General features: G+C 39.4%; 3 protein-coding genes across 3 annotated transcripts; all 3 read right to left on the minus strand.

Moving 5' to 3' along the window:
- Nucleotides 1-112: 112 nt before the first annotated feature.
- Nucleotides 113-4,868, minus strand: LOC100230178 (arylacetamide deacetylase-like 4). The gene is made up of 4 exons (XM_030289264.4): nt 4,658-4,868; nt 2,344-2,560; nt 1,908-1,971; nt 113-1,167 (listed from the first exon to the last, which is right to left on the minus strand). Exons 1-4 carry the CDS (start codon nt 4,832-4,834, stop codon nt 393-395), a joined length of 1,233 nt encoding a protein of 410 aa, XP_030145124.4. The 5' UTR covers nt 4,835-4,868; the 3' UTR covers nt 113-392.
- Nucleotides 4,869-6,274: 1,406 nt separating this feature from the next.
- LOC100217723 (arylacetamide deacetylase-like 4) lies at nt 6,275-11,565 on the minus strand. Its single transcript, XM_041720418.2, has 4 exons — nt 11,319-11,565; nt 10,719-10,935; nt 8,156-8,219; nt 6,275-7,841 (listed from the first exon to the last, which is right to left on the minus strand). Exons 1-4 carry the CDS (start codon nt 11,499-11,501, stop codon nt 7,067-7,069), a joined length of 1,239 nt encoding a protein of 412 aa, XP_041576352.2. The 5' UTR covers nt 11,502-11,565; the 3' UTR covers nt 6,275-7,066.
- Nucleotides 11,566-16,875: 5,310 nt separating this feature from the next.
- On the minus strand, nt 16,876-25,072 carry LOC100220603 (arylacetamide deacetylase-like 4). The gene is made up of 4 exons (XM_002191498.5): nt 24,789-25,072; nt 22,183-22,399; nt 20,941-21,004; nt 16,876-19,851 (listed from the first exon to the last, which is right to left on the minus strand). Exons 1-4 carry the CDS (start codon nt 24,942-24,944, stop codon nt 19,074-19,076), a joined length of 1,215 nt encoding a protein of 404 aa, XP_002191534.5. The 5' UTR covers nt 24,945-25,072; the 3' UTR covers nt 16,876-19,073.
- Nucleotides 25,073-27,281: the final 2,209 nt, after the last annotated feature.

Below are 27,281 nucleotides of genomic sequence, written 5' to 3' on the forward strand. Positions count from 1 at the left end.
AGGCTGTGCATTATAGCACTGTAGTGTCATTGTCTTTCTCCTTTGCCAAAATACACACTTCTAGGAAGAATGAAATCATCGAGTGTAATTGAATAAAACAGATCAGACCAGATGTTATCTTAAAATTTTACTGCATCTTTTGCATATATGTAAGAGAGCAGCACTTGTACTGGACAAGGGTTATCCAAACAGATGATTAAAATAGGCAGACTGCACATGGACTACTTCAAACAGCACTAAAAGAAACTATTCTTGAAATGTCTTTTATGGTGATCATACTGGCATAAATTCCTATTAACAAATTGTCCTATATGAACTTCTTATATGGAATTTAGAAGCATAAAAGACCACGGAAATTTGGCAGTTCTTACAGAAAAAAAGGAAAAATGTTGCTATAAGCTTCTTAGAAAATTCACAATATTGTCAAGGCCCCTTTTCCCAGCTGGAAATGACAACCAGCCACTATTAAATGAGTTTATGATTCCATGGAATCCATCTTCAAGGTGGTACCAGGTCACTGAAACCCCATTGTCCTCCAGCCTCTTCTTGTACAACAAGCCATCGTCCCGCAGCACGTCGTACTCGCAGGTCAGGATGAAGGATTCTGGCAGCTGCTGGATAATTGTGTCTTCAGCCAGCAGTGGGCACAGGTTGGGTTCACAGAATCTCTTCACTGTCTCGTAAACTTCAGTTGTGCAGTCAAGTAGCACACGTGGTTTGTAGCCTCTGACCTTAAATTCCTCAGGGATGTTGTCTGGACTCACCCACTTTTTATACTTTAATTTAATATCTATAGGAATATGGGAACCTTCCAAGACCTCTTCCAGTTTTATTGCATTCCCATTTAGGTACTGCAACATATAGAAAGCGGCACGTTCCTGGAATAGCAGAGGGACTCCCCGATTTTGTTGGTAGGATGGTAAGTTGAAGTCCAGTGCCTGCAGGCCTGGGTAGATGAGGATCTGAGCACGGAGTCTGGGCAGGTCTGAGCTGCCTGCCAGGCTCTGGCTGACAGCAGCTGCCAGGTTGCCCCCAGCGCTGTCCCCGCAGACAGCGACGCGGGCGGGATCCACGCCGAAGCGCTCCAGGTGCTGCAGGAAATGCTGGGTGGCGCTCAGACAGTCTTCGTACGCAGCGGGGTATTTGTGCTCGGGGGCCAGACGGTACCTGGGACACCGAGACAAGTGTGAGATATGGAAATATGAGTTTTAAATGTATTGCTAAAGTCCTGGTTCCTGCATCCAGGAATACCTGATTTCTGTAGTTTCAGTTCTCTCCATAGGATTGCCATCAATGAAATTAGGTGGTGCAGATTATTTTGTTATGATATCATCTGTTTATGATGTCTCTTAAGTCTTATACAACACAGGAGTACTCAGCTGCCAATTAAATGTAGGTTTTATTGACAATAATTTAGTTATTTCTGCTTCAGTTTTTCATGGGTTGGACACAAATGACTTCTGATTTATATCTTTGTTACGTAATGTTATGTTACATATCCTTGTAATCTGAACCATTATGCCAGTATTTTGATAATGTATTAACTTCTCATTCACACTGTGCTTCTCTAAGCATCAAGGAGGCTTTTCTTGGATAAATGTTAAGGAGATCATATAGCTTACTATCTGTTTACAGTTTTGTGTTTGGAATCTGAAAATATTCATTCAGAACTTCATTTTCCAACTAGATATCCCAAAGTGTAATTTGTGATGTAACCAGACAGTGAAAACAGCCCAAGTGAGTCTTCAGTGTCTCCAAGGAACAGCAGATGAAGTGGTAAATCACATACTCGAGAAGCCCCACAGAGACATTTCTCTAAGGAAGATTGTAGCTATGACTGAGGGGACAGGAGGTGATTTTACACTGTAGGAAATAATCTCTCAAAATCAGCATGAGCAAAGACTCACCCCACAGATACAACCACAGATTCACTTTCTCTGGCAATAAAGCGGCACAGCTCTTCGTGTGTCTCTGAAAGAGATTTGGTGGGGTTTGGGTTTAGGTTGGGGTGCATTTTCTCTCCAGAGGTGTTATCTATTGGATAAATCAAAGAATTGCAAGAAGGAAATGCTCTCTGCTTTTTCCTGCTGCTTCCTACAAAGCTCCTCAGTTCTTTCGTACCTCCTCATCTTCCTATTTCAGTATTTTTTCCCCTTATATCATTGTCCTGTAAGAAAAATCACCTGATCCACAGCAGGTGCCTTCTTCTGGCAGCAAGAATTACAAGATTGAACCTGTGGTTATATTCAAAGTTTGCAACTGCTACAGATCAAGAAACAACCAACTTTATTATTTATGAAATATGTATTTCTTTAACTGAAATATTTCTGCTAGATATCTTACCAATGCTTCCAAATACCCATCCTCCTCCATGAAAAAACATAACTGCTCTCCTTTGGCTGGCAGATGGAGCCTTAGGCTGGTAAATCCTTACAGGCACGTTCTCAAACCACAGATCTCTGATGAAGAGCTTTGGGTCCGCCCCCGGAGTCTTTCTTCCTTGCATGTACCGCACAAAGCTCACCTGAGTGCAGATGCCAAGGTTTTGCAAAATCTTTCCCTGTTCAAAGGTAAAGAGAACAGAGACCTCACTCAAGAGACCCTGTATTTTCCAAAGCAAAGGAACTGTGTGGACAGTAAACTCATGGTGCACAAGTCATGTATTTTTAAGGCAGTAATAAGCTAAGAGAGTAGTTGTACAGGTATAAGAGAAAACTGAACAAGTAACAGCAGCATCAGGAGGGGCTATGAGAGAGTTACATGAACAAAACCCTAAACAATGCAACATTAACAGCTTGGTGAGATAGATTCCTCTGCTTCCTCAGCAGGTCCTTTACCTAACACTGAGAGCAAGTTTGGTTTTCACTGGTTATTCTATCCTTCCCCCTCAGATGATGTGAAAACATAGCAAAAGATGATCATTCTGGTGCTGATTTTCATGGTAGACACTTGCCCAAAGTAGAGTTGACTAAGTTAAGAATATGTTTGATAATTGCTTTTTGATCCATTTCCTAAGTCTTGCTGATGTGTGCCATGCACCAACGAGAAAATCCTGACATATTTAGTAGAAATGAGCTTCTCTTCATTCTCAGTGCCATAGGGTTATTCACGCCAGGTACCAAAAAATGAATACAAATCAGAGCTACTACTCCAACATGACTTTGCATAAATAAAAGGCATATCCTCTGTTTTGAAATTCATTGTTCAGCCATGCCAGTCAGTACTTCGGTCCTTAGCAATATTTGGATCAGGTTCATAATGCTCAAGATTCTGTTATGAATATTTCTTATTAGACAGACACATTTGCATGGATTGTCAGTAGTGTCATAACTCTCAATATATTTATCTACAAAAGGCCTTTTTTTCAGCAATTCCAGATATTTATAAAATTCTCCATGCCTGATCTTGAGGTAAGATTTCTTGAAGAAACTAAGACATTTTGCAATGTATTGATTTTATTTTTTTACAGAAACTAGTCTTAGTGTCTCCAGTTGTATGATAAAATGATTTATTCTTTTTTATTTGCTATTTTCCAAGCAGGAATGAACAATACCAAGGATATTTTAACTTTCATATTCAACTTGTTTGTTTTCTTTCACCCTGTGTTACTTGCATTGCAGCATACAATGCTGGTTTATGATGGGCAGTGGATTGATGATTAAAAGAGAACTGGCTTTTCCAGCTGCTTAAGTGATGTTATCTCTTTCTAATTACAACTGCAGTGCAGCCAAAGCATGAGAATATATATCGAAAATTCTTTACTGTGGTTGACCATAACCTACAATATTTCTGACAGAGAATTTTTTCTCTTTGTTTTCATTTTTTAATTTTAAATAGCTTGTATCTCTTTAATTAAATTAATTTAGTAAATACATGCACAACCTTTGTTACCTCCTGTGTAATGCCATGTCTCATCAGAGAATCTCTACACCTGTCATTACGTACAAATACCTGTGATTCAGTGAGCTCCTCTGTCAGCAGAGCTCACCAGATGTTGAGTGCTGCTCTTGGAGGCTGATTACCTTCCCATGCTTTTACAAGCTGCTTCACCTGGAGAAGTTGGGCTGGTCAGAGCCCCTCATTCCCACCAGACAATCCTGCTTAATTGCTGCAGGAGTTATATAAATGTACTTTGGGCAGAAGAATTCCTTCAGCTCCTCTTGGGCAACGTTACATAATTTTGTCACTTGTGTGACAGAAACTTTTCCTTCCCAAGGCCAATTCTGAAATGTTCAGCTTCTCATTTCATATTCAAAATAAATACAGAATTCTTATCTCCATGCCCATGAGAACCTTGAAAGCACGAACCAGAGACATCTGGTACAGTCTGAACCAAGAAGGGAAATACAAATGATCCTACATGGATAAACATTATAAATCAAATCATTGCTAGGTCAGCTCGAGTCAGGGCAGAAGCACAGTCAGACTTTCACACATTTGTGTTAAGGCAGCATTTAGGGGACTGGATTACAGCAGTTCAGTGTCAGTAGTCTGGCAAAAATTTCTTTAGCAGCACTCAGCTCAATAAAACATGCAGCATAACAGCAGTGTCCTGCTCTGCTCTCCGGAACATAATTCCATGCAGGTTTCATGATAGTAATTTTAAAATCTACAGGTTCACTGTTCTTCCCCCAAAAATCACACCAGGTTCACTTACCACCACAGCTGTGAATATTAAAATTATATGAATGATTCGGAGCTTTGCAGGCTGATTCACTCCAGGAGGAATTTCTGAGTTGGAAAAATCAAAATTAATTGCCCCTATGACCAACAATATAAATGCAGCAAGAAAACCAGTTAAGAATAGCACCAGCACTGTGAGTACAGCTGCCATTTTGCTGAACTGCAGAGGTCTGACATGTCTTTGATTTGACTTTCCAATATATATTTGTCTTGTTACTTCCTGATTCTTTGTTAATCTTCCTGCTCTTTGTTTGCTCCAGTAAAAACCTTTCTCCTCCCTTTCACAAATACATTAGCAGGTATCTTTCCCTCTCCCACTTTCTTTTCCCCCCATTCCTGTTATCTCACAAAAGATAAGTTGATCAAAGTCCTTGATTTGCTAATAGACTTATGCCAGCAGCATTTTGGAATTTTTGCAAGAAACCAGTGCTTAGCTGGGAGAAGAGTGTTAAGAATGAACTGCATTAGTTGGAGGTGGAAAATGGACAGTGGGAATTTGTGTGCTTTGAGTTTGTTGCACTAGAAAACACCCATCTGAAGAGTTTCCTCAAGAGTGGGAACCTGCACATGATGATTGTCACTCAAAAGGGCCAAAGGGGTTGTCACCAGTGCTCTTTAGAAAGGTGCACTTAGAAAATTCTGTCATCACACAAATCTCAGCTCTTTTTAGTGTTTGTGTTTTCTTCTAACAGAAGAACATGCTTTAAAAAAGCCACAGAAGGCTGACTTTAGAGTCATAATTAGGTGACCCTGTTGCAGGTAACTTTGAGTAACTCTTGGTGCAACAAATACAGCTGAGAATGACTTAAGATAACCGATGATTAAAGAGTTCTGAATCAAACTGCTTTATCTTGTTCTTGCTGAGGTGTAGGATTGTGCTAATGTAGGGAAGGTGTACTTTAAGTGATGCAAATGAATTAATTGTGAATCTAAGCCTGCAACTCTTCAAACGACTAGGATGTCAGAACATTTAAACTGCAAGTTCACAGGAAAAGAAAAGAGGTAAAAAATCTAACCTTATTAGGTAGCAATGGCGGGGGTGTTGAGTTTTTTTGTTTGGTGGTGGTGTTGTTGTAAAGTCAAATTGTAAGTGTTGAGGCTAAGTGCCTTGTCATTTTGGTTACAAAACTTTATAACAATTTAATTTCATATTGTTTCTCTAGTGGAAAGTTTAGTGTTTTTAATAGGGCAAACAGTAATCATAAAATATCTGAAGTAGAAGGAAATCTTGTTTCAAAAATCAGCAAAAGCCCAGATTTGAAAAAAAAAAAAAAATAGTCCATCCAGTGGTGTTTGTGGACTTCCAGTTTGTATTGTGTTTTTACAGTTGTGTGGTTATATCCAGTTGTTTGGTAGGTTAATTACTGACCACAGCACAGATGTGACAAGGTAAAAGCAGCAGGACTGTGGTGACTGCCTGCCTGTGTTGTATTGCTCCTTCCCATGGGAGGGGGGTTCCAGATGGGTTCATCAGTTAGTATGTGTTTAGCAAATGTAACACTCACTCTTATAACAGAAATATTTGCAGTGTGAGTTTTTTTATTTTTTGTTGTTGAAAGCATCACAGAATCACCATAGCATTACAGTGATAAAATAGATAAAACTATGTTTCCCTGCCTTCTTTACATGATTTTCAGAACTTTTTCAACACAGCAGAACAGGTAGCCTTGAAAGAAAAAACGGGTTATGGAAAAGTCCCACCTCTGCACTTCTCTGCCATCCACACACTCACTGAAGTTCAGGGATTCTAGTTTGAGAAAGAAGCTCCAAAATGAAACATCATTTGTGAGATTCCAAACAAAATCAACCCCATGCTAGTACCAGTTTAGGATTTCTGCTCCAGACAGGAGCCTTCCTTCTGACTTCCTTATTTCTAGAGCAGTGTAGTTTTTGTAGAGACTAAACCTGGAAATTAAATTCATGGCTGCAATTTCAGTGTCTGCTGTAAGACTTCATAGCAGATGAGTTCTACATCTGACACCATCAACACCTCCTGTCTGTCACAAGGGCCAAAGCAGACCTCAGTTGTTGTCTTCAGCATTTCTGGGCTGCTGAATCTTCATGGGGATTCTTGTCTCTTGCCTTCAGTGTGTATCAGCCATGCAAAGATACTGGAATTGCTGTAGTTTTAGTTTTAGGATGTGCTAGGTGCCTTGCCTTTTTCATGTTGGTCTTATTGATGTGTCTTTACAAGAATATTTTCTAGAATGGTGGCAGTTCAAATAGTCTTAACATTTATTTGAGAGTCACTACAGAAGCAGAAATCAGAAACTACAAATGCAGTCAAAATCCAAACCATAAATCAAAAGCGTTTATATTCCTTGCCAAGTATAAATTAATCAAAGATATTGCGTGACTTGCATCTTTCTTCTGAAAAATACTTCTATAAACTGTTTATATAATTCACAATACTGTCCATTATCTTATTTGCAGATAAAAAGGAAAAAAACCCATAGCCAAAAAAGGCTAAAATTCCATGGAAGCCATTCTTGCAATGGTACCAGGTCACTTGAACACCATTTTCCTCCAGTCTCTTCTTGTATAACAGACCATCATCCCTCAACACATCAAACTCACAGGTTGCAATGTAGGACTCAGGGAGCTGGCAAATAATGGAATCTTCAGCTAAAAGTGGGGAAAATGTTGCTGCTAAAATCTCTTTGACAGCTTCATGAACTTCAGGTTTATATGCTGCAGGTTTTGGTGGGACGTAGCCTCTAACCTTAAATTCATCAGGAATAAGGTCAGCACTTACCCATTTTTTATACTGCTGTCTCATACTATCAGGAACATGGCAGTTTTGCAGAACATCTTTCCAAAATGTGGGTTTTCTGTTAAGGTAACGAAAGCAGAAGTAGATGATCATCTTCCGGGACAACATGGGGACAAAAGCATTCTGCTGGTAGGAGGGCAAGTGGAAATCCAGCCCCTGGAGTCCTGGGTAAAGCAGGACCTGAGCACGTACTTTTGGCAGATCTCTATCATTCAGCAGTATTTGACAAATAACTGTAGCAAAATTAGCTCCACAGCTGTCACCACTAATGATGATGAGACCAGGATCCACGTGATACTCTTCTAAATTCCTCATGAAGTATAAGGTGGCATTGAGACAGTCAAAATATTGCCCTGGGTAGGGATGTTCAGGAGCCAGACGGTACCTGAAATGTCAAAGACTGTGGTTATTGTCAGTGGAGTTACAAACATTCTATTTGTGTTGTTTGCAGGACTTTTTTTCTCTTAATTTTGAAGATTGTATTTCGGTTTAACGAGTGTAGATTGGAAGGCCAAACTAATGATGCTACAGCTATTTTAGAATATTTTGCCTGTAAGCACATTTCTAAATTAAATGAAAGATTTAACTGAAAAATAGGGATGTGATCTAAAAGAGTAAATATTTTCAGCATATTTTTCAGAAGAGTTTCAACTGAGAGCTGTATTCCCATAAATACTTCTATGGCAAAATAGCACTTACCCAACAGACACAACCACTGAGTTGCATTTTTTGGCCATATAGCGGCATACTCTTTCAAAGGCTCCTAGAGAGAAAGTTTAGCAGAAATGATGATTTCAAAATCAAAATATCCTTTTGAAATGAAAATACAGATCCCTGAAAATGTGCTACATGGAAGGCACTGCAAGATGAGACTGATAAGGAACTTGTGCTACAGAATGTGGTCTTTACACATTTACATATTTTCTGTTGGCAAGTGGCTCTCAGGGCAGCACACAAGCATGTAAGGATGGTGATACTGGGGAAACCCAGAAATCTGTCTGAGATGGTCTCACATCTCACTTGGTGGTCAACAAAAGGTGTCTAAGGAGAGTGTAAGCTGAGGACAAACAGTAACAAGGAGCATATAGGAATTTGAGACTCAGGGCACTCCTTTGAGACAGAAGCTCTCTTTATACCTAATGTCCTTGATTAGCATTTCTTCTGTGAGTTACCCAAACCACTTGTTAAGCCCATGATTTTAACCTTAACTATAACAGCTCTGTGCAAGGAGGAGTTTTCTCACTTGCTTACAAAGGTGTGATGAGCCATTTCTAGTTGCTCCTTTCGTACCTCACTGCTTCCACATGGTGGAATTCTTGTACTGTAAGAAATGGTGGATAAATCCTTCCCTGTTCAACTTCTTCTGCTTCTCATGATTTTGTAGTCAGTGGATCTGTCTTTATGCATCTATTTGCAGCCTGAAGAGTTCATCTGTTTGACTTCTTTACATGCCATTTCTCCTGTCAATTTATTGTCTGATCCTCTGCTGTCATAAAGACATTCTGCAGTTTTTCAGCTATCCATTTATGACCCTCAGAGGATTTAATACCACATCACCTTGCACCATCTTTTCTGTTTGAATAAATTGATTGAATAAATTGATTGAATAAATTGATTAGCACTGCTCACAGTACAGATCTCCTTATGGAAATCTCACAGGAACTTCCCATAACCCATCTTTTTTCTGTCTTTCAATCAGCTGTAATCCAAATGAAAGACCTTCCCTCATGTCCTGGGTGTATAACCTCTTTAGGAGACTCTTCTGGAAATCAAAGTGGGTTTTAGCAACTCAGTCTCCTTTATTCATGTATTTGCTGACTTTAAAAACTTCAATTGTTTAAACTGATAAAGAGTTGGTTTAGATTAGATATTAGGAAGTAATTCTTCCCTGTGAGGTTTGTGAGGCCCTGGCACAGGGTGCCCAGAGCAGCTGTGGCTGCCCCATCCTTGAAAATGTTCAAGGCCAGGTAGGACAGTACTTGGAGCAACCTGGAATAGCAGAAGGTGTCCCTGCCCATGGTAGGGACTTGGAATGAGAATGAGACTTAAGGTCCCTTCCACCCAAACTATTCAACAATTCTAGGATTTGTGAAGTGTGACATCCATTTGAGGAATAAGTCATAGTTATCTGGCCACTGATTCTTTTCAGTGTAGCATCTGCTAATTTGCTGGTTGCAGACTTCAGGCTTCCTAGGCTGGAGATTCCCAAAGGCCTTCTGAAAGCTTGTTGTCATGTTGATTGTTTTCCTGTTATCAAGCACCAAAAGGAATTGAAGCCAAAGGTCAGGTCCCACTCTCTGTGTACAGGTATGGCTGTTACATCAAGCTGTGCCACGTAAACAGGGACTCACTGTGCAACTTGTGGTGTGGTTTATCCTTCCAGTCAGAGGAATTCACCTGACACTTAGATCACGGAGTGCCTGCCATCCCTGGAGTCCTCACTGCCACCCAGACTAGCTCTAGACCTGAGGCTGACTCTCCACCCAGACTCCTGTGGTCTGAGGACACCAAGGTGGGTTATCTGTGCCCCAGTGCAGAGGGGAACCCATGGCACAGGAGTTTTGTCATGATTCTTGCACAGGAAGGAATGCCAGGAAATTCAAGTCTGCCCAGTATAGTGCAGACCTACCCTTTGAAACAGTAAAGGATTCAAACCCCTCAAACTGCACTGCCCAACCCTTGGAACGAAATTCAGATTTCCACGTTAGGGGCCTTGGCTTGCAGAGAAGGCACTTGGAGCCTTAGCTGCTCAGAAGGAGATCAGGAGCACTCAGGGAACTGAACTCCCAGCTGCTGAGACAAGGGTTGTTTCCCTTTCTGGAAAAGAAACCAAATATCCTCTGCCATGTCACCACAAGAATCAAACTTCCCCAAATTGCCCCTTTGTTGTTTATATTTTCATTCATTTGGATTCCTTGTTTGCATGAATGGGAATTTATTTACAGATTTTTTTTTTTTAATGCATTTAAATCCTTCCTTGGACCCATATTATATCTTTTATGTAAGATAGGGTAGTCTTAGTAGAGCAGCCATCCCTCCCTGAGAGCTGAGAACAGGGTGAGGGATTTCTGAATCACAGGTCTCTTGCCCAAAGACTCCCTTCAACATGAGACTGTTCATTCCACAAACACTTCCCAGTTTGTGCTGAGCAAAGACTGGTGACACTGGCAAGGACAGGGCAGATATTGACTGACACATGCCTGAAGGCAAAAATGTAAAGGTTTGGATTGGACTTGAAAAATAAAACTTGCCCATTTCTTACTAATGCTCCCAAATGTGCCAGCGCCTCCATGAAAATAGAGAATTCCTCTTCTTTTGCCAGTGGGTGGATTTTTGGGCTGATAAATCCTCAGGGGCACCCCATCTACTGTGAGATCTTTGATAAGCAGTTTGGAATCTCTCCATGGAGGTATCCCATTGAGTGCCAGCCGCAGTAGGGTTAAATCATTGCAGATCCCCAGCTTCTCCAAAATCTTTCCCTGTTGAAAAGAAAGAATTTGGAAGAAGAGGAGTAATGTTGGCTTGTTTCTGAACAGACAGCATTATTCTATGCACGTGCAGTTCAATAGGTACAGGATACATCTAGGTATTTGTTTTAAATTTTCATGTAAACCCATTTCCCAGCATAAAGTGTCTGCAGTTTGACTGAAAAATCTGAAGCTTTTAAGATTAGTCATATGAATTTAATGAGTTAATTTAATATGAGTTTTGGGTTCATATATCAATGCTTACAGGCTTCAGGAACATTAATTGCTTTTTTCTTCTTTTTTTTTTTTTCATCTTAAGTAAGCCATTTTCCTTTAGCTGCCAAATATCCTACCTAAGCAAAACTGAAATCCTCAGGTTAAGAAATTTAACTTACCGCAACCATGGCTGTAATCATCAAGGAGTGGAAAAAACGGAGCTTTAGAGGTTGCTCAATTCCAGGTGGCAGTTCTGAGTTGAAAAAATCATATAATACAACCCCCAAAAACAGTGCTGGTATTAAAAGAGGAGAAAAAAAGAACATTCCTATAATAGCTAAAGTTGTATAAATAAATGCCATTTCCCTTCAACAGGAATGAATGCTGTAAAACCAATGCTGGGTTAAGCCTTGTTTTCAAGTGCATCTAAGGTGTCTTCATGGGACACTGAGAGCTCAGTTCATATGCAGAAATTAAATGTGTATTAATGTTGCAATGCAACGTAATGCAATTTTCTCCACCCTTCTTTTGCTAATGATATTATTCACAACTCTTACATGCTTTCTTTGTACCCTTTACAAAAGGTGGGATTCCAGCTATATGGAAGTGATTAATACTATGAACTCTTCACTAACAAGGAGAAATTATTGTTCAGAGGGGCCTTGATTTGAAGATAGTCCTTTTGGTTTGTAGTGGATTCATTATGGATGGACATTCCTGTTGCAGTGTCAAATTTTAGCGATGTGGGGCTACTTGCATTTGTAAACAAAACATATATATACACTTCTCAGAGAAGAAAAATACTCAAATCCACATTTTTTTATAAACCCTCTTTTGACAGGGGGATACACTGACACATTCATGCCTTAATATTTGTCTAAATAAGAGTATATTTGCTCTGTGTTTAAAATCAGTGCAAACCTGAATGGAGACAAAGGTCTCTCCAGACACTTGAGGGTATGTCTGTAGATTGAAGCCACTGTTGCTTCTGGCAAAAGCTTTTTAGCAGTTAACCCTCAGGGTTTCATATGCACTGTAATTCTTGTTTGCAGTTCAGTGTAGAGGCATTATGAATACGTATGGATTAGTGAGGGATTGTAACAGTTGGTATCAGTTGATTGATGAAGTAATTTTTCTGTTTTGTGTTCTTCCTACTATAATTATATTTTCTACACAATTTAAAATTTACAGCTGCCAAACATTTTGTGCCTTGGCTTTTAAAGTGGACTTCCAGTCTGAAAACTGAATTCGTCTTTACTTTCATCAGCACAGTATTTAAATCAAAGCAACACTGACAGCTGATTTGCACAACATTGGCTTGTGAAGAAAAGGATGTGTGGGATGAAGCAATGTCATAAATTTGTGTCAAGGTTTGTGAAACAGGGAGATCATTAGAGCCTTTTTGTGCTGAGATTGGCTGATCCAGAACCTTTCCCTTCCACAGAGCACAAAATTAGGATATAAGTACTTAAAATGTTAGACTGTAGAGTATTGAAGCCAAAGCCAGATGCCCATGGCCAGTGCTCAGCTTGTCCTAAGCTCATCAGATGTTCTCCACAGGGCTCTGCAGCACAGCTGGGGCAGCCCAGTGGTGTTTGTGGTTATTAGTTCTAGAAATGTTTCCCTCTAGTGTGAAATTATAGTACAGTCTGTGGGGATTTTGCTTTGTTTTGCCATATATTCCTGTAAGAAGTGCTTATTTCTGATGTCTGTGCCATCAGTCAAAATATCCTGAAATAAATTTCCACATGGATATCAGCTCTGAATCTTGTATTTCAGCATTCTTGATGATTTCTTATATTTGAATCCTCAGAGGAGGTAATTTCTGTGCTTTCTAAAGAACCTTTAATCAAGAATAAAAAATTCTTAAAGGTACTTAGTACTTCAGAGGGATTAAATGAAACTTTTAAAGGTGACCAAAGGCAATAAAGCACCTGCTATTTGTATGATCAGATTATGAAATCCTGATACCAAAGAGGACATGTCTGTGTGCTGTTACCTCTATGAGCTCTTGCTGACACTGTTTTAACACAAGACTTCATCACCTATTCAGTGAGTCAGTAATTAATCAGCTTTAATCAAAACCAAAACACCTCGTACATGCCACCTCACGCTTTGAAACCTTGATGGACCTGATAGAGTAGGAGGGAAATTGCTTTACTGTCTTTTTATTTAAAAATAAATTTAAAAGGGGACAGTTTGTCGTTTTTTGTTCATTTGCTTTTTGTTGTTACACTCTGGCAGTTATCTACAGAATCTGTGGTCTAGTCGTGACAATCTGAACAAAAATCTTTCAGTTCTGCATTATAGCCTTTCTGTTGTTAAAGAAATGTTGGTGAATTAATGTTTCAAAGCAATATCCTAATGTTTTAATCTCTTAATATGTTATATTGTTAGAGTATATTCAGCACATGAACTTAGAGCGTGTTCTAGCTCTGTGCTGTTTGCACTCCAGTCCTCCTTGTCCTGTTAACAAAATGTCCATGTTTTTCCAGAACCAAGCAAACCCTGTGGTCTGAGAGCTGCTTGGTCCTTTGGGGATGTTTATGGTGACAATTGTGTGATGATGCTTGGTGCCTTATATTTCATATATTTCAGCTATTTCCAGTCAGGCCAGCCATTCCTGTACCCACAGGTTGGGTAGGGATATCTATGGTCAGTGTCAGATTCTCAAGTTGTTACAAAACAGTCAGTGTGGTTTTGAGTGGGTTTTTTTTCCCCAGTTGTTTTTGAGGTGGTAAATGTCAAAAGAATGTTTTTATTTCATTTGACTCCACTGCATGAGTACCTTGTATCTTTGCAAACAAAAAGGCTTCTCTATCTGACAGTAAAGAGGTAGTTCTTTAAATGGTGGGTGTTTTATGTATTTTGCTATAGCCATATTTTTGTTTTTCAGCAAACTGATCCCCAAACCCCAACTTCCATAAGGGAGAAGTCCTTCCACCTGTAGATGAGAAAAGCCTTGCACTAACTAAATGTTGATGGGATTCCACTAAACCAGAGAAAATGAACACAGTGTGAAGTTTGACATTGTAATGAGAATTATGGGCCTCATGTGGCTCTTTATTGTTATAAAACAGCTACTCAGAGCTCACAAAATGATTCTCTATTCATTGAACTTGATGTTGCTGGAGTTTAATTGGTTAACATAGTACTTGATGAGTACAGAATTGACAAGAGCTGGGTAAATTCTTCCCATTTTCTTATCAGCAAGCCTCCATTTCTGCATTCTAGAATTCATTCTCTTCTTGATTTTTCAGCATATTTCTAATAGCTATAGTAATGATGGGCAGGTGAAGTGCAATAATGATACCTACCCAAAGAAATGTGGTCTTTGCAGGTTTTCCCAAGACTCAGCTTTGTGGATTTTCTAAAGTTTCTGTAGCTGTGGAATCACACATAGCTTTGTAGGCTGGGAATGTGTAAAATTCATCAACTTCCCCTTAATTATTAGTGGAAGAGGCAGGAGCTGACAAACCCAACACAATGCAAGGCAGGAGCACTCAGGGGAGTTGGTGCTAATGAATTCTATGACTATCATGAGTTATTGGTTTTCTTGTGAAGTCTTTCTCTAAAACATTACAACATTTCACTTGTGATTGCAGGCTGTTTCCACCACTATTAAGCTGGAGTCAGCTGACTATTGCAGAGCTACTCAGTGTAACACAGGAAATTCTACTGTGAGTAACTAAAGAATGGTAGTCAGCTGTGATGACTGAGGTATCCAGCAGGTGTAGCCAGGAAGCAGAAAACAGGAAAAAATAAAGTATTACAAAGAAAATTTAAACCCAGAATTAATAGATTCTGATAGAGTTGTTTAGTTTTTTTATGTTCATTTCAAAGTGAAACACTCTGTTAAATATAATTTGCCTTGCTTTTTAAAGTTATTTTCTCTAGGTAATTTAGCAGCAAAATTAGAATCTGTAGAGTAATTTAACTGACTTTTTTTTTTTTTTTTTACCACATAGAGCATGAGAGAAACTTGCCATACTTCAGCTTACATTTCTTTATTTTACATTATGCAGACAACTGACTGAAAGCATCTCAGAGCTTTTCATACCTGCAAGCCTGAGTCTCCTGATCTGTGAGATGGATTTAATATGCCCTTCACAGTGACAATAAGAAGCTTTAAGAAATTACAGCTTAGTACATGCTGTACCATACATCCATGGTTTGTAAAGCTCCTGTGTATTTGCTTCATCTGCCTCTGCATTTAGGCTGCCTCCTACCTACTTTTCAGTGTCCTCCCTCTTCATTATCTCCATCTCCCCACCCAAATAAGTAGCTAGTTCCTGTGTGCTTTGCTCTTACGACAGAAAGCCACCTTCCACTGTCTGGCATGAATCTTTATTTTAGCTTTTTCTTTCTTCCTTCTCTTCTTTGAAGTCTGTCCCTTCCAAATGACTCCTAGGCTAAACAGCTGCTGACAAATTCTGGAGTAAAAAGCTGTATTGTATTAAAAAAAAAAAAAAAAAAGACAGTTTTTATGTATTAACATTCAGTGATGGAAATTCAGATCTTGTATTGTGCAGTTCAGAGCAGGTACATTTTTGAAATGTTTATTCAACCGGAGGGTTTTGTAGAGTAGCACTGGGAAATGTGGCTGGATTGTTGGGTGCCTGTGTCTCTGTTGCTGTGCAGTTCTGTTCCTCAGAGTGAATGAATTCTGCTCCATTCCAAAAAGCTCCTCTGGAACATCCACTTGGGATTTCATGGCAAGTCATCACAACAAAATGAATCTTATTAAATCAGAAGTTGCTTGAATATAAATATAACAACTTCAACTGCCCTTATTTTGCCATGGCCAGGTTTGTCTGAGTCACAGTAGTCCAAATATTCAGGTTAACAGTGTCTGCACTCTCACAGGAATCAGAAAACACAGTGAATAACTGAGACAAGGAAGAAAGCAATAAAAACAGCCAGAGTTTGCAGGATTATGCCTGAGCAGTACAGAGAATGGGCATCATAGGCAGAGAATAGTGTTAAGTGCTTTTAAATAATTAACATTATTTCTAAATAATAGAGCTAGTAAATTTGGAATGTTTTCTAATTGCCTGTTTATTTTAAAAATGCTATGGGATGTGAGTTGTAACTAGTGTGGTATAAAGAGATGATGTGAAGACAGCAAAGCAGAGGATAATTGAAGTTGTAAACTTCTGTAATACACCACTCCAAACTTGATTGGTTAGAACAGGTAATCTAAAGTTGTTATGGCTTAAAATGTACTCTGTTAATGAAGAGACATCTTCAGGCTATGAAGGCATAACAACAAGTTCAGTTAAATATTGAAATCAAACCACAGTTTGACCTTTGGTAATGTGTTCCAGGTACTCACACTGTGTGCCCAGAGCACAAAGAGGTTTGTGCTGAGATTGGGCTGATTTGGAGGTTTTTCCTTCCACAGAGCACAAAATTAGGATATTAAGTAGTTAAAATGTTAGACTGTAGAGTATTGAAGCCAAAGCCAGATGCCCATGGCCAGTGCTCAGCTTGTCCTAAACTCATCAGATGTTCACCAGGTTATTTCAGATGCTCATCAGGTTATTACAGACTCAGCTGGTGCTGACATCTGCTGATGGAATAATGCAGGGCAGTTTGCTTTCCCTTCCTTCATTTCCTTCAACATTTTCCTGTCACACAAAGCAGCTCAAAGAGTGTCAAGCCCTCCCAGCTGCACTGAGCTTCACAAAGTCTCACTAGTTTTCAGGTTTCGACAGTGTTCCAATCTGCTCCTTTTATTTGTGTTACAGTGCTCATGGGCAAACTCTAGAGACCAGCTAAAGAAATGTGGCTCATGGCCACATTCTCTAGGGTTAATACCTCTGGATGGACCAGCCTTGTCCACACCCTGTTCCTGTCTGGAGGGCAGCTTGGGCTGTCACTTCACTCAGGGTGCCAACTCTGGAGGGAATGATCACCTCAAGCACCTCACTTTCCCTTGTGGAAGGAGCTAGTTTTGTCAAGATGGGAAGGAACTGCCCTAGCTAAGGAAACTTATTTAGCAACTGTATTTTCCTAAGTTCTTCATAGGCCAAAATTCATCAATAACCCAGGAGCTCTCTGGGTTAAAAAAAAAAAAAAAAATCTGTTTTATCTTCATCATATTGTCTTTGGGGTGTAATACCCATGAGAAGTTCATGGTTTGTAAAGGTCCTGTGTATTTGCTTCATCTGTCTCTGCATTTAGGCTGCCTCCTACCTGGAACACGGCCTTTGTGTTAGTCTGACTCATTGCATATTTTAATTTCAGGAATTTACTGCTCTATCACTTTATGGACAAACTGCCACTGGTGTCACCTGAGCATTTGTGGCATGGGTTGTCCATATGGAAAATTGGCAGAATTCAAACGTTCAGTGTTAGTGTGTGCCTAGAAATCGGGAAAACACTGGAGAAGATTTTCTGAGCTTTATGCTTATTTGCATTGTATTCACTCAGAGATGCCATATGGAAGATCCCTACAACATTTCCCCTTTTCCCTGATTACTATGTGAGTGTAACTGTCTGTAATTCATATTGTTCTGGCAGGGTTTCTTTGCTCATATGCTGAATGTAAATAGCCATGCAGAGCATTGCAGGAAAGCCCTTCCCTTGGTTGTGGGGTGTCTTCTGTTGGCTCATGTGTCTTACATAACTGCCTGCAGCATCCTTGCTTTTGGGTATAGTTTAAATGAGCCAGTGGGGGGCAGAAAACAATAGAGGAATATCAGATACAGAGAGTATTGTTTGAAAATTATAGAGCTAGAAATTTCCCTGACAAGAATAGTGGTAATTTCAGCGTGGGTAGTGTTCCAGGTGTTAATTTAAGCAAAGACAGTCAGAAGTTTTGACTGTCAGTAAAACTGCATCCTCGCCCTGTGTTTGATTCTTCATGGAAATGCATCCTGCTTCCAAGTAGAACTTACTGAAGGATTTAAGACATTTCTAGTGACATGATAAGTTGTCTTAATTCTGGATATAAGATTATAAAAAAATCTGAAACAATATCACTATTCTACAATTATACATTCACCTCAGAATGGTGTAATTAAAACATCTACTGACATTTCCAGCAATACTTGCGTTCATTTCTGAGAAAATAGCTTTACATTTTTGTAATGCCATTTTATTTTGTATTGGTTTCCTTGCTCATTCATCTCTTGTTGTAAACAGTTTAAGATTGGCCTAACTTTGATTTTTTTTTTAAAATTTTCTCAATCCTTCTCCTTTCTCTCCAATGGCACTTGACACTGTCTCTCAAAGGGAGAGTCCTTCCTGCATCAGGCAGTGCAGGCCTACACTTTGTAAAGGAACTGATATTACTTTATATTCTCATGTATCTATCATCTAGATATAAGATGTATATGCATGATTTTTAAAATAGATGTTGTTTTCTTTAACCGATACTTTGTTTTCCAAGCCTGCCCTTTCCCTCTCTTCCTCTCCTTCTCTTTCCCTTCTTTCATTTCTGTCTGTGTTTACATTTTTCCTGCTACATTCAGTTCTCTTGAAGCTTGTCTCAAATTGAGCTCTCACCAGATACAGGCTTTTTAAAGTCTTTGACCATGCTCTTTATATACTGATCCTGTAGATTCACAGGATCTGTTACCTGCCCCAGGTTGTTTTCAAATGTGGTTTTTGTTCTAATAGTACCAGAACTTTACTGAACCAGAGAATATTGCAAACCCTGTGCTATAAGGATGAGATCTTTGATGGCTACAAGAGATAACTGAAGAGCTGGCAGAGGAAAGAAGTGTAAATTCACCTGATTTTGCCTCTCCTGAGAGAAAATTAGAGTAAAAGCCATCATGCAATCTACTTAGTGGGTAAAAAGTAGAGAGATGCAATGCAGAAATGTAAGGTAATGATTTAAGGAAAGGAAAATTGAGGATTTTAAAAAAATAAGTTTGTAAGCAAAAATATATAGAAATCAGGAAAAGAAAGCAAGAAATGGAATTTTACATCAGTCTTAGAAAATTTACTATCTTTTCCAGGCCTTTAGCTCCAGAGCGGAATCCTATCACCCTACCAAAAAGTGCTAAGAACAGTGTTCCATGGAATCCCTCTTGCAGATGGCACCAGGTCACTTTCACACCGTGGTCCTCTAATCGTTTCTTGTACAGCAGTCCATCATCTCGAAGCACATCAAATTCACAGGTCAAAATGAAAGTCTCAGGAAGCTGAGCGATAACACTGTCTTCGGCCAACAGTGGTGAAAAAACAGGGTCTAACACGGACTTGACCAATTCACAGAGTTCTTTGGAGGGTAGATGTGCTGGACTTGGTTTGTAACCTCTTGTTTTAAACTCATGAGGGATGTAGTCAGGACTCACCCATTTCTGATATTTCAGTCTCTGATCTTCTGAAATGTGGCAACCTTTAAATATTTCTTCGATGATGCCCAAGTCCATATTAACATACTTCAAACCAAGAACAAGGGTTCGCTTCTTTAGCAAAATGGGGACTCTCTCATTCTGCTGATAAGAAGGCAAATTTAAGTCCACACACTGCAGAAAAGGGTATATTAGGATTTGTGCTCTCAGCTTTGGGAGATCTCTTCTGTTCACCAGAGCCTGGGCAACAGCAGCAGTGAGTGTCCCTCCACTGCTGTCTCCACAGACGACAACGCGGGAAGGGTCGACTCCGTGGTCTTGTGCAGTCCTCAGAAAATGGATGGCAGCAGTGAGACAGTCCTCAAACTGGGCTGGAAATGGGTGCTCAGGAGCTAAACGATACCTAAATAGGAGTGAAAGTGTTTTAGCACAGTCACATCTACTGAATGGGCCCAATGGAATTTGTTATTCATTTATAAATACTCTGTGATTACAATTGCAGCAATAGAATTCATCCAAATTCATGCTTTTGATTCATAATTTGCTATTGTTCATGTTTGGGAAAGTCAGTACACTGTTCTACCTTTGCAAAATACTTCTTTACATATCTTGTAGGTGACTGGAGGCACATGAGAGTTGTTTTGGAATGAGCTGGCAAAGCAGGTGTGTCCATCAGTTATCATTAATTGCAGTTAGAAAATGAACTTGTAACAACAAATTGTTAGAGAATATGAGCATAGAAAATATGAGCATAGAAAATTGTTAATGAAAATCTGAAAGGTTTTCAGGGTTCTGGAAGCTGAATTCTTTAAACAGAATCAATGAGTTATTGGGTCTTCAAGTATTTTAGGATATAAACAGCAATTAGTGCAATTGTAATCAACTCTTTGCCTGAACTTTTAGACATTGTTTCTTTTTAAAAAGTGTTAGAGCTAATCAGAGAAATACTTTTAATGGTCATCTCAGGTTGACTACAAGTTAAATGTGGATTTCCTGCTTTCATTTCTTCATGCAAATGCATCATGCCTGCAAGTACAACTTACTGAAGAATTTAAGACAATAGAGTCAAGTGTGTAAATTTCTTTTGAGGGTAGATATGTTTGACTTGGTTTGTAACCTCTTGTTTTAAACTCATGAGGTTCTTGTATTTTTCAGAACTTCTAAAACGAGTATTTGGTGTTCTGGGCAGCTGTGCTTTCTAGAGAAACAGTTACACTTCAGGCTTTCAGCCTAAGGTGGTTTGAAGGTGGCTCTAGAAAACAAAAACATCCTCATGTCTTAAGTGTTATCTACAAATTGTAAAATTACCATAATGGATTTCATTTGGAAATAAACAATTGGGGATTAGTTGACTAATTCCTCCTGAGAGGAATTAGTGGTGGTGAAAGGCACGGGATCATTAAGTATAGGTACCGAATGTACTTCACAAGGAGCTTGGCTGCAGGAAAGGCTGCAAAGGCAGGGTCAGAGTGCCTGGGTGGGGTTTGCTTACCCAACACACACCACCACTGAGTTGGTCTTCCTGCAGAGATAGCGGCACATCCTTTCGTAGGCCTCTACAAAACAGAATCGTTCATTGCAATTACAACTAGCTTTAAAAATAAATGGAATGAAAATATTCTGCAATTCTTATCTCCCTATTGTAAATGCAGGTGAACCTGGAAGAAATGATGATGTCTGACTCTAGTTCAGGAGGTTGAACGATTTCTTTATTATAACTATACTATAATACATTAATATACTATTTAAAGAAGATACTAAAACTACAAAACTACGTTTTCTAACTCCCGTATCTAACTCACTCCCAACTGGTGACCCTCTCTGAGAGTCCAGCCACAGGTGGGTTGGATTGGCCACCAGGCTCAAACAATCCTCACCAGAACCCAACCAAGCAGTCACCCCAGGGTAAACAATTCTCCAAACACATTCCACATGGGAAAAACAAGGAGCAGAAATAGAAATAGTTTTCTCTTTCTTCTCTCTGTGTTCCTCTATGAAAAAATCCTGAGAGAGAGAAGAATGTGCCTGCCACATCTCTCTTGCATGGCTAATGCTACACAACATGTGTAACACGTGGCATTGTCTGATCTGGGCATTGCTCATCATTTCCTTACACCTGGGAGAATCTTCTGGCTGGTAAGAAACCTAGAACTTAAACCAATGCATTGTTTTGGTCCCCTCTTTGAAAAGTTACAGACAGAACCACTGCTGCCACTTTAAAAGTGATTTCGAAGGGGAGAAGTTGTTTGAAACAAAGACACCAAAAAAAATCTGCTAAATCCAATACAAGAATTTTTCTTGTGCGTGAGGCACCATCTCATCTCTTTCCCATTCACTTTCCAAAATGTGTTTTTTCCTTGTTTTTCCACTATAAAGACACGCAGCACGATACACACATGCAAGCTTGCACACAGTTGGGAACAAAAAATGGGTGATTTAAATAAGAAATAAAATTCTAGTGAGATTTTCAACTTTTCTCATAAGCAGAAAGAGGAAGGAAGAAAATAGGTATTAAAAAATATTAGAGACTATTCTAGATATGCAATCTATATAAAGACAATTTAACATGATATCTATTGCATGTAAGTAAATTGATTCTGCTGTCCTGAACTTATTTTTTTAAATTTATAATGTTAAACCACTAACTCTTGTAATTTAAGATACACCATATCAGATCAGAAATTCTGTGGTGTGTGTGGTTCTGGAGTGTCCCTCAATTATTTATATTACTTACGGATACTTCCAAACTGGCCAACTCCTCCATGAAAATAAAGAATTCCCCTTCTTTGGTTACTGTTTGATGTTTTTAGCTGGTAAATTCTCACTTTAACCTTTTCAAACCTTAAGTCCTTGATTTGAAGACGCGTATCCTTTAATGGTGGTATTGTCGCCATTACAGCCCTGAGGAAATGGATCTCTGACATTATACCTACTTTGTCCAATAATGTTGCCTGGTGATAAAAGAAACCACAAGAGACCAAATTAGTGTCAATTTCTACCTATCCTGGAGATTGACAATGAAAATTTTTAAACTCCATGGTCAATTCAGTAGGAAAACAATCAGATTATCAATAGTAGATAAAAGGTGCCAAATACTTCACATTGTCAGGTGTTTCAGTAGCCATGTGCCTGAACAAAATACAGAATAGTTCCACTATTTTAAACCTTAGCTTTGGATGAAGAAACATAGCCAATACTTTTGTTTCCCAAACTCACACTGTGTTTAAGCTTGCAGGAAAAAAAATCCATAGCATCTACCACATCTCTATCCTCCTGAGCAAGAATAGCTTTGAACCCTGGCTTGATCATCTCACAGCTCACTGATTCTTACTTAAACACTTGGGCTAAGGTTCTTATGTCACTGTGGGCTCATCTACTCCATTGCATCTGCGTGGCTTTAAGCTGTTTCACTTGTAGCCTGCTCTAGTCTATTCCTGCTTAAGATGAAAAATATGAAGCACTATCACTGTATTTCCACTATATTGGATTCAGTTTTGCACTACTTCCACAGCAGAGATCTCTAATGGGTAATTCAGTTTGTTGTGCTGCCATTATTCATGCATATGAATGAGAATTATACATATAAAGATCTTCACTGCTTAGATCTTAAAACCTTGCCCTTGTGGTTTTCACCTTATATTTCACAGACCTCATGTGGCTCAGTAACATGACCCTGTTAAATTTGGTGTAGGTGTCATATTTTAGCTCATCTGAAGAGCTGATCCCATACACAGGAAAGATTGTTTTGTGGCAAAGTTATAGTCTGATACAGATTCCTTCTATAGAACTCCTGATCTATATCTGTGGGAAAATAACTTTACTTATTTATTCTTCACCTTCCCTTGGGTAATTTCTTTCCTCACACTAATAATTTTGTAACAGTAAAGGTTAAACCTGCCATTAGCTGTATCTGCATAGAATATGGAGGTCATCTTTGTCTTGAAAATAGTAAAAGGTGTCCTAGGAAACCTTACCAACCACAGTGTTTTGGTGTTGCCTTTTGTCCCAGCTGAACACTGGATATACTCGTACACTTTAATTATCCATGCAGTTTTGACTTCATGAATTGTCAGCCCTTGAAAGAATTTGGCACAAACAATTTGCCCAACAGCCATGGCAGGAGTTGCTACATGATGTGAACTCTACTTGCATTTAAACTTTGGCTTAACCCTCCTTTAATGTCCTTATCTCTCTGCTCCTTTCAGGCAGTGTGTGACAGTGCCTGTGCTTGGCCTCTCACTGGCCAGCAGAAAGGATACAAAATTTTAAGATCAGAAGTTTACAATTACATAAATCACCAGTAAATTTCTAAATTCTGCAGGTTCACTTTAAACAAATGAATTACACAAAAATAAAACATCGATGGATAAAGAGCAATCACACAGTTTATACACTGTATAATACTTGTAAGAAAATTTACTTCAATCCATATCCTATTTTATTGGTTTACTGTCAAAATAGTCTTGAGGACTGGGTGTGGCACCAGAGACATGGTGAGTCACCTTCTTGGGAGCTCACTGACTTAAAACAAAAACTAAGCAATGGGGCAGTGAAAGAAAGGAAGAATTAACAACATTAGAACACAGAATTGAAGTGAAATGTAATGCACAAGCCAAAGAGACTGAACAGGCTTTTTTCAAAATTTAAACAACTAAAAGAAGCTTAGTATCACAGAAGGGTTTTTAAAATGACTGGGGCAGGCAACAGTTAATTCAGGACAGGATGATTGATGAAGCAGAAAGACAAGCGCATGTCATGTTTTAGTTTTGAAAAGAAACAAGGATGAAAAGCGAGGAAGGATCAAAAATGTGCCAAAAACAATGACACAGAAAGTCACTTTAGGTATTAGGTGTACTGTGTCAGAGAAGAAAGTTGTTCAGGCATACTGAAAGGCAAATGATGATGAATGTGGCAGCTCTGCTCAGATGGCTCAGGAGGAGAGTGCTGAGATCACAGACATCATTTAGCTGCTCACTCTGTGAGCAAGCACGGTGTTACACAGAGCAGAAATTCCACATACACAGGGCAAGTTACCTCCTGAGCCTTCCAGCACTGCCTTGAGGCAGCAGGCATGAAAAGCTAAAACAAAGGCTGTCAGAAAAAACTGGGAATTGCAGTCTGCCCAAATATATTTTTCACAAACACTGCCTTTGGTGCTGTATAGCAAAGAGGGGAGTCTATTATGCCCAGCACAGCTGAAGGAATCTGCTTACATCACCTAATCAGTCCAGTTGCATATTTTCAATTTATTTAAACATTGATTCTAAAAAACATCACCAAACCATTAACCCTCTAACAGGAACAGATTTAAAAACTCAAACTTTAATAAGTTTTACTTACCAGACCAAACCCAAAGTTAATGAAGAAATGAAGAACATAAAGCTTTTGGTGCTCACTGATTCCATGAGGAATTTCTGCTTTGGGGTGTTCATAATAGAAAGCAATTGCCACAATACCAGTCAAAACAGAGAGAAAAATGGCCAGGAGAATTTCCATCTTGCTGTGTTGGTAGGAGCCCGAGAAGGAACCAGCTGTGGCCTCCTTCTCCTTTTTCAGACTTTTGGATTTCTGAAGGTAAAGGCACAGGTGTTCTCGTCATAGCTCATAATCCAGCTTTTAAAAATGCCAGTAGGAAGATGAAAACATGTGGTAACCCGACTGTACAATTAGACAGTAACAATTAGTTGTGGGAGAGGCTTGCATAAGCCGTTTTCACATTTGCAGGAACAAGGCTGTGCCCATTACAGCAGAGCTAGGACTTGATGGATCATTGTAGTGGCAGGTTATGGGAAGACAAAAGCTTCTTCTCTGTTTTTTGATTACAGGCAAGTCTTTATTATTTGTGAATTCCCATGCAGTATTTCTTGGTAATCATCTTCCAAGCTGCTCAGATTCTTGCTTTGTTGTGCTTCCATGCCTTTTTCATACTTTTATTGAAATCAAGGCTCAGTGTCACAGATGTGTTTCATCACCTGTGATGGCAGATTCTGGATGCTGCTGACATTGCACCTTTGAGTCTAATGGAGCCAGAGGCAACTGCAGCCTGATCTGAGAGCTGTTCTTGCTTCATCCTCCTCAGTGGCTCTTCTCCTGCAGCAGCAGGTTTTTGTTTGGATGTTTATCTGCCTCTTGGTAGTGCTGCAGTCTCTATCTTCCCAGAAGATATCATGTGCAGATGTCATTCCAGGTAGAAATACGAGTCCAACTGATGAAAACAGACTTGAACTTCATGATGTCAGGGCTAGTGGCACTGGCCAGACACCAGCAGCCCACTCTTTTCTGTGGTGAGCTCTAGGATCTTCCTCTGGAGATAACATATTTTTCCATGCACAATTATAGTGATAAGATTTAACCTGAAGCAAAAAATATCTGTAAAGCACCGCTCACGTGATGTCACCTTTGGGAACTGTGTTTTTTAGCAGTCTGCTTAGCCTGTGAAGGCAGCAGATTCTCATTCTGAAAAATCACAGTGTGGGTAAAATAAGTCTGTAAATTTTTTCTTAATTACTAATAAAATAATATAAGGGATGAGCTGACCTTGAATTGTATAATAAAATGAAACTAAAGACAGAGAACCCCAGGGCTTTAGCATGCTTATTCCATTGACTATGACATTCCATGACCTGCAAAGGAAATGGCTCAGGCTTGATACCTGACTTCAGAAACTGTTTAGAATAAGCAGGATGGAGCTTCATTTTTGAGTCTGGTCTTTCTGAGAAGCTGCTCATTCCATGTCCTGCTCTTTCTGTTTCTTCCAAGCTGTTTCTTCATTTTATCCAACATCTCTTTTTTTGGATTTTCATTTCCCAATGTCCCCATGCCTCTCCCTCCCTTGCCAGAAGGTTATTCATATGCTAAGTAAAGTCAGATTCTTTTTTTGATTATCCTTCTGGATAATGGCATTTCATGCCCATATTGATAAGGGATTTAGGTGAAAGGCACGTTGCCTGGGAATTGGAACACTCTTGGGAAATGGCAGTGCACAGAGGGTTCAGCTTTCTTACAACTCAGGCAAGAGCATTGGGAAATACTGTTGCACAAAACATGATTGCAAGTCCCTTCTTCAGCATTTAATAGTGAAAGTAATTAATTGGCCTATACTAAACTCTGCTGTCCCAGTGGGTGAGGCGTGGTCTAAGTACATCTACCAGATTTGGCCCTTCTGGGGATCTAAGAATGCTCTTGACACCTGTGACAAGATCCTTTTTACTGGAGTTCTTACCACCTATAGTTCTGCGATCTAAACCTTTGTGGTGCCAATTCAGCCCCACCCTAAATCTTTGTGGTGCCAATTCACCCACAGCTGGTAGGTCTTGACTCACTTGGGCACATTGGCAAGGTCTGGACTTCACAGCACCCCCAGGGGCTACACACAAAGACTGGATGTGCTGGAAGCTGTCAAAGAAACAAGCTAGTTGGTTTCTGAAATAATAATGTGCTTTTTCCTTTGGCCATGCTGTGTAAACTTAGTCTCAGCAATTCACAAGCTTGCTCAGGATGGAGAAAACCATTCCCTACATAATCGTTCAAATAAATGCTCTTTCTAGCCTCTGATAATTTTTCTTACCTTGTCTCTGCTCCTGTGAGATAAAACAGGGGACAGACCAGGCCAAAGCCCTATTTTCTCCTACGCCAGGGACTCCCACTCTTATTAATTTCCAGTAAAAACTTAATGTCTGGGCCTAAAATCTTGTCATTCCTTGTTCTTTTTCTGTGATACGGGTGCACATGCAAGGGGAAAGACTGAGCCAGGTGTAGTAGATGTAAAACATTCCCTGGCAACAGAAGTCACTGTAAATGGAAGCCTGTACTGGGATACTGGGAAACATTCCA

Source organism: Taeniopygia guttata, chromosome 21 (assembly GCF_048771995.1).
Source record: "Taeniopygia guttata chromosome 21, bTaeGut7.mat, whole genome shotgun sequence".
NCBI classification, from domain to species: domain Eukaryota; kingdom Metazoa; phylum Chordata; class Aves; order Passeriformes; family Estrildidae; genus Taeniopygia; species Taeniopygia guttata.